This window comes from Lactuca saligna, chromosome 6 (genome assembly GCF_052625555.1).
Source record: "Lactuca saligna cultivar CGN05327 chromosome 6, ASM5262555v1, whole genome shotgun sequence".
Taxonomy (NCBI): Eukaryota; Viridiplantae; Streptophyta; class Magnoliopsida; order Asterales; family Asteraceae; genus Lactuca; species Lactuca saligna.
Genome location: NC_136422.1, coordinates 84852688 through 84860701, shown reverse-complemented (window position 1 = coordinate 84860701; position 8014 = coordinate 84852688). Strand labels below are relative to the sequence as shown.

The following is an 8014-nucleotide window of genomic DNA, read 5'->3' as shown; positions in this document are numbered from 1 at the left end:
AACCATGAATAACAACGGAACCGGATAATTTTCATTGAAAAAGAAGAACAAAAGCAAACAATCTCACTGATCTGCTAAGGTCATTACAGCTTTAAATCAAGGCAAAGTATGACCTAGACCTAGACCCACATTGTTAAAGTAAACCAAAACAAACCTTTGTTTTAAAAATTAGAAATAGAGTCCTATATCATAACAGATAAATTATATGGAAGATATAGTTTTGAAGTTGATCAGTCGAATTAGACTATTATGAATAATCAAACGCCCACCCAGCTTTTCATAAAGATTAGATTCTTTTCACGGTTATTAAGTTACAAAAGAAAGAGTAACTTTACATGTTGCTTCAAATGTTAAGTAACAACAAAGTTGGAAAAAACATCCCAAACATAATAACGCCATCACTTTCCTCATTAAACAGTTAAATAAAGATTTCTACGTTGAAATTTTTATGAGAAACAAAGTTTAGTAGTATTCATGTGATGATGAGATGTGAGCCGAATGTTTGTCTACGAGTAGGCTGATCAAGGGAGATTCAACATCTGAGTCTTTGTTGTCACGATACACAGAGACTTTCCCAGAATTGGTGACAAGTATTACCACCTCTTTACGACTTGACAGCTCATTTGCTACAACCGCATTCATTTTATACCTTTTCAGTGCTGCATCTGCCTTCTCTAAAAGAATCTCTTTGTCTGTCTCCAACTGATCATGAAGGACATCATGTAAATAAATGTAACCAACCAACCCAAACATATTTTTTTTATTCAATATTTCTACCAAAAAAAAACATTATTTGTATGCAGAGGGCTTATATATCTATCTACCTTGAATGATACGCAAAATGCTGTGGGGGCCCACACTTTCCGCAAAACCGAAAGCATCTTCGGGACTTGGGCAAGCCGCATATCCAGAGGACCAGATGCAGACTGAATTTTATGTACTGCCTACATATATATATAAAAAAAATTACATTCATTCATTCATTTACCTCTTTTTCTTTTATATAAAAAAAAATTATGTATTATAAATATTACCATGCACTCCCATGGAACATAAAAGTCAGATACCGCAGCTGCAAGATAAAACATACCACTTGGTCCAAGCATCTTCATTGATGTTGCAATCAACCGTAAAATCTGCTCATTAGTAATAATAGCTGTAAGTACACGATGGTGTCATTTTTGCATTTACATTTCCATAATTTGTTCAAACTCACTGTTTTGCAAAGAAAAAAACAAAAAAGTCAAAGATTTATATGACTTAATTAAAGATGATAGAAACAAAATAAATGATACGTTGAGTTTTGGTGATTAATCTTGCAGACTTGTTATGATTTAAAAGGTCAACTTTCAAAGCTAAAACTTCCAAATTTTAAGTTTTTACTCGCGCTAACCTGAAGATACTCAAAGATGGTTGTGAAGGGAAGTTTCAGCAAGAAACCTCCTGAAACAGCCTGACATGAAATGAAATCTTTAAGCATGTATAAGAAACGCAGCTTTAAACAAGAGAAAGAGATATGACTCCTACTGCATGATGATCACTAATTGCCATCTTAACTGCTTCAGAGTGCGACTCGTGCACTGTAAAAGTAAAACAAACAGAGTAGTAGATTTTAATAATATACAACCAACAAACTTAATATTGCATTTGTTTTTTTAACAAACCTTGTACTTGTATGCATGAATCATCTTCAGTAACCTGGAAACATTCGAGTAGCGGATCTTCCGGAAGCGATCTACAATATGGCTGGCAGGTTCCCCTGAAGAATCAGTTTCTGAATTAATAATTTTGTACGTTTGTCTAACTGTAACTGGCGTTATAAAATAAGAATATCTCCACCTCCTATACAGAAAGATGACTGAATATCCAGATTTCAGAAAGTACCTGGAATATAATTATAATATAATCAATCAACAAATCCACATTGTCTTGTTGAAAAAAAAAAAGGAGAAACTTGAAGGAAGTAGGGGTATACTCAGTAGACGTTGCTCCTCTATGCCCAGAGCTGAAGTTATCGATGTAACGGACACATCGTTGCTCTAAAGGAACAGTGGTACCACCAGATGTCACACATACAACCCTTCTTGGCCCACCTCCACTTCCTAACACCATATCACAAAATATTCAAACAGGATCAACCCAAACAAAATATGCATAAAGCTGAAGTTAACATGCCTGATAATGAGGAATTCTGATCAATAAATTGGGTTAATTTTCTGGTTATGATATCAGCATCTTTCAGAAGAGGTGCTGTGTCAAAGAAGGAACTTGTTTCATCCACAGCATCCATGGAAATAGCTACTGAAATATTAGGATGGAGGAAAGGGTTTTAGCCATATAACAACACATGCAAACAGATCTTTGGTTTTACAAAAATAAAAACGCCCCAAAAAAAAAACAAGTACACAAAAGGCAAAACAGCCCACCACAGATCATTGGTATGATCTAAATAGAAAACACCACAGGGGAAGGCATTAGAGCAATGAATTACATATACAGTCAATCCAATTCATGGTAACTAAATGCAAAACCATTTTCCAATAGATGCTTAACTGCAATTAGCCACATCAAGCCATAGCCAATTAATATTAATTCAGAGACATCAACTTCCCGATCCGGTAGCTATTATCAACTTTAAGTAAAGTTTTGTAGAAATTGCATATACACAGATATTTTGGCAAAATAACTTAAACGAAAAACCAGGAGAGGCACAAAACGGTCCATGAACAGCCTAGTACATACATCTGTGTCTATAAACTGAGACAGACAGTACCTTAATCAGCCGCTTCAGATCAACCAGCTTGATGCAAACAAAAATGCCAGTACCGATCTAGATATATAAGAGAGAGAGAGAGAGAGAGAGAGAGAGAGAGAGAGAATTATTGATGATAGTGGTGATGAATTTAATGGCCGTCATTTCCCGCCATTCTTAGGCCCATATTAAGATAATGATGTTTAATTATTAAAACCCAAAAACAAAATCAGGTTCGAATTGGATGGAAAATTGATGAAGGATATCATCCCAAAAGTAAAAAACCCTACTTCTTACAATTAAAAAATGTCTACATAATAATTAAAGCAATTAACGATATCACGGGATCTAAAAAAACACAGCAAACGATGAAGAAAAGAAGAGAACCCCTAAATCGCCAAAAGAAACTAATCAAATAGCGGTAGGTGAGTGAGCTTAAGGGAGATGCTGATAATGGGCGGCGGTTGGAGAAGTACAGAACAATCACGGATGGGCGAAGTCGGTCGGGTTTATTAGGCTGGAGGGTTATACCAGCCACGGCCATCTCAACATTAACATAAAAGTGTGTATCATATCACACCCAAAAAAATGTGCCACATTTGTTTTTGTTGTTTTTTTTCTTTTTAATAAATAATAACTTTATTCTTAATTAAAAACATAATATTTTATTAATTAAAAACAAAACAAATTGTATTATTTGAAAAAAAAAAAAAAAAGACATGAGATTAAAAAAAAAATCTTAGAAACTAAAAAAAAGAATACTATAAATCGTGAACCTAAAAAAAACACCAAATGATTTGTTTAAAAAACAGAGAGAATTGAGAAAGATTTGTTTATAAATTTTTGAAATTGAATTTGGTAAAAAGCAGAAAAAATTGAAAGAGATTTATTTAATATATATATATATGAATTTGGACGGTTGATAACGTTCATATTGCTCCAGCTAATAGGAAAACACGGTAGTGGGGGCAGAGATGCGGTCAAAACCACACCTGAAACCGCATAGGATGAGCGGTATTCCTCTGCCTATGTGGCAAAGAGTGCCACCGAACAGCTGATACTCCCCATAGTCTTACTTATTAGATCTTCCAGAAAACTCATTGATTTAAGCAAAATAGGAGACTTTTTATCTTATTTTTTTTCCAATAATATCATTAATAACATTTAGATTATCTAAAAATCGTGTATGAAAGTCTTTTTAAAATTGATGATTTCGATCCTATTAGTTGAGTATCATCAAATTCGATTTGGGATCATCAAATAACAAATCGATTTGGAATATAAACTTATTGCAAATTCTGAAAGACATAAATATTTTGCAAATCATTGTGTTTTGAGAGATAGTATGCGGGGAGATGAAAAAGAAGCAGTTTTATTGTATGTTCTATATCTTTTGCAAAGTTTAAGTCTTTCTTTTAGATGTAGAATATGACAGTTATCAGGGAAAACAACGCCCTTTTAATAGACGTGAATCTTCGCTTATTTGCTAGAGGCTTAGCCCCTTAGACCCTAGTAAGGGTGTAGGGCGTTGACCTTATACCACACTAGGAGCGCTGACCTCATACTCTTCTTTCCGAGTCATCTTAGGTTATCCGAATGTGTACTTCGTACCTCCTACCTCATAATATAACAAAAATCTATTCGACTTGTCTCAAATAGAATCTTGACTACTATACTAAAATATAGATGACACCAAAATCACTAACATTTATATCCCATTTTAGTGTAATCCTTGATTAACTAAATAGTAAACACAAAAAAAATCAAAAGCATGCATAAACGAAAAAGTCTAGAAAATTGAATTTTCATATTAGTATGATACACGGGTCAAATACTCAAGAATTTGGGTGTCCCAATGATAGATCTCATCAACTCATTTAAGTAACTGAAGATACTATAGGCATAAGTTTTTGTACAAATTCTAATGTCTCATACTTGACACTACTACAAGCCATGTGTATCCATTTGTAAATACATAAAAGCCTAGGTTAACACCCATATTTTTATAATCCAAATTTTACCATGCTTGTACTTAACAAAATACATCAACATAATCACATCATACCTAGGGATCATACTACATCCAATTCTTCTATAGGCAATCACCAACCGAATGCATAATTGTATGTAATCAGAGATAAGATAGTCAGTTAAATAGATGATCCTACCCTAAGCAACAACCAGACAAGGAACATGCAATAAGACCTAGATCAACAGTTCTTAGGCTATCTTATTTGACTACATACAACTCGTACGGCATTCACTCAACGATCCCCAAAATTATTAACAATCTAACTAGCATATCAACATATAAAAGACTATTCTAACCTACTTGTCAAAACAACATACCACCACTAATCTACAATCATATCATACAAGGATATATAGTGTAACGCATAGTATAGTGAGGAAACTCACCTTGCAAATAAACCGGATAATCGTCACCACGCGCAAATAATGTACGTTTTGTCACACAAGCTACCTAGACATTGAAATAAAGGTCAACCTCATGCTAAGGCCCAAAACCCTAAAGTTTAACCCATGGTCAAACTTAGTCGAAATGTCAAAATACTCACATTATGTCAAACAGGCGTTGTGCTCACTACAAGACAAAATAGTTAGGTATTTCTCACTAAACATACGTACTTCAAAAAATCAAATAGACACGCCACAGCCTAAAAAGACGTGTCTTGTCTACTCTGTTTCGGCCACTCCAAAATGAATTAATCCAATAAGTCCAAGCTTCCAATTCTCATATCTAGATCCAAATGGTGTCTTAATGGATAAAGTTTCCAACTTTATCCAATCAAACACCCCAAACTTACTAGATCTAAAACCCTGTTTTCCTAAAGATCGAAGGTCTTATTTTACTTCATGCATGGAGTAAAGAGAGCTCATGTATGCCCTCTAAACTCCATTAAAATGGCATATATGTAGTGTAACATGATTCTAGGATCATGGAGTTGTCCTAACTCTAAAGATCAAACCATTGAATGGACAAAAACACCAAAACATATGCTAAACATCATATTCTCTTAAATCCTAAAATGAAACTATTTTTTCAATTATATGTCAAACAGTGGAGAACATATAGAGGATGTGTAACTATCTAGTACAAACAAAAATTCTTCTCAGGGAAAATAAATTGTCCCTGTTGGCCTTGCACAATGTTGTTGGATTTTCGTGTACATAATCTACCAAATATCAACAGAAAAAGGTTTGGCTCGTGCAATGCACAGCCTCTTCCCTAGTTTAAACTTATATAAAGATAAACTAACTGATTAATGTTGGTAGATAAATGTCGTAGATGATTTACAGTCTTCAGATCTTGAGAAAGTGATGAAAAGTATTAGAAATCGCCTTCATAAAGGTTTTTCATAGTTTGGAATCATCTGCCCTTCGAATTTGATCAGGAGGATCGTATTTATATGCAAGTAGATAACTTGTAAAACAAGAATACGAAAAATGCGATCGTAGATTGGGAAAATATGATTGCATATTTGCCCAAAGTTTCCCGAATTGTCGTTTAATGAAGTACGATGATATTTATGGCTTATTTTGAATCTCGACATGAAAATGCAATCATTTATGTGATCCCATTTTTTCCCATATGATTGCATGTTTCAAAAAAAAAATTCTTAGAAGACGTTTTTAGACCCTGCAAATCCTCGACCATTTTATGAAATCACAGTGGTCCAAAATGTGATCACATTTGTGGCTTTTCGGCATGTTTCAGTCACGATTCTTCATTTTCAGTATTCCAAGTCATTCCTCAACATCATTCTTTAGTTTCCAACTCCATTTAGGCTTAAAATATACATCAAAATGCTCCTGAAGTACCACTCCACTCAAATTATCTAAAAACGACACGAAAATGCTAGCAATACAGGAATTCTGACGAAAGCCATGAGCATAACATTATTTAAATTAATGGCATGCAAATGTGTAAGTTATGATGCTAAATGCTAATAAAAAACTACCCTAAAAGATGCATAAAATGACATCTATTAAATCTCCCCAAGCTTAAACCTTACTTGCTCTCAAGTAATAAAAAAAATTAGACATTATAAACAAATGGATAGATGTAGATGACCTAAAACGAACTTAGAATAAAATGAAGGAAATGAAAACTTGAACCAAAAATAATTCACACTTATTTTTCACATGATCAGACTTAACATTGAGGGAAACTCCAATGCAATCCCTACCTAGACAATCACCATGATACCTTCCATCGTGCATAGATTCCTAAAGTCAGGAAGAAGCTTGACGATGTGAACCAAAAAACCACTTGTAACTTTTATTTAAACTTTATAACTTAATTAGTCTTGCGTGCAAAAATAATATATTTCAGAATTTCATGTCCTCAAAAATATATAATTAAGAACCAGGCACAACGCATCCTTAAGAACCCATCACGTTAAATCAGCTTTCACTAAAGCAGTGGGCCTAATCGCAGGGGCCCAACTCTTATGCATTCACTTTTCTAAGAACGACAAATATCATCACACAACTCTTCATTCGTGCCAGATTTGACATTGAGATGACTTCTGAATTGATTGAACCTGATTCTTTTTGTTATTGCCTTCGGATTTGAGTTCTTCAATCGAATTTTTGAATTTCTTAAGATTTCTTGATTAAGTGCTTGAACTTTAACTTGAGTATTAGATATGTCAATTGTACCCTTCCTTTCTTTTTAACTGCATGGATCTGATATAAGGTTCCTTGTTACTGCGAAGGTAATGCATGTCAACAAATAGGTTCGTGTTCTGTGGGTCCAGACTTGTTAATCAAGGTTCTTTTTAAACATTCTAAAGCAAATAATTCTGAAACTGTTATTACCGTCCATGCAGTATTCCAGTATGCCATTATTTTTATTTTTTACAATCGACATCTCAGATCATGGTATTTTGCGACTCGTAATTATGAGAACTATTACAGAACTAATCATTATCGATCTCATTGCTTCTGACTTTCATGTCCCATTTATATAGAGCTTTCAAATAAAAGAATGTCCTTATCTCATTTAACTTTTTTTTTTTTAGAATTTTTTTATGCAGAAAACAAACACTAAAATAACTAGAAATAACATATTTTTGGTTTTTTTATTAATGCAAAAAAAATAAAAAACATAAACATAAAATATTTTTTGGATTTTTCAAATTTAATTTGCAAATGCAAATTTAGAAAATAAAATGCAAAAAATAAAAATTAAAAATTTTCACTGAAAAAATGAAAAGATATAATTTTTTTTTTAACAAA

At 33.3% G+C, this 8014-nt stretch overlaps 1 protein-coding gene across 1 annotated transcript; it reads right to left on the bottom strand.

The window, feature by feature from the left end:
* Window positions 1-254: 254 nt before the first annotated feature.
* Window positions 255-3322, bottom strand: LOC145001294 (phosphopantothenate--cysteine ligase 2-like). The gene is made up of 10 exons (XM_078960665.1): window positions 3140-3322; window positions 2172-2301; window positions 1976-2098; window positions 1840-1884; window positions 1665-1759; window positions 1528-1580; window positions 1394-1453; window positions 1035-1136; window positions 825-944; window positions 255-702 (listed from the first exon to the last, which is right to left on the bottom strand). The coding sequence occupies exons 1-10, from the start codon at window positions 3294-3296 to the stop codon at window positions 463-465; spliced, it is 1125 nt and encodes a 374-aa protein (XP_078816791.1). The 5' UTR covers window positions 3297-3322; the 3' UTR covers window positions 255-462.
* Between the last annotated feature and the right edge of the window lie 4692 nt (window positions 3323-8014).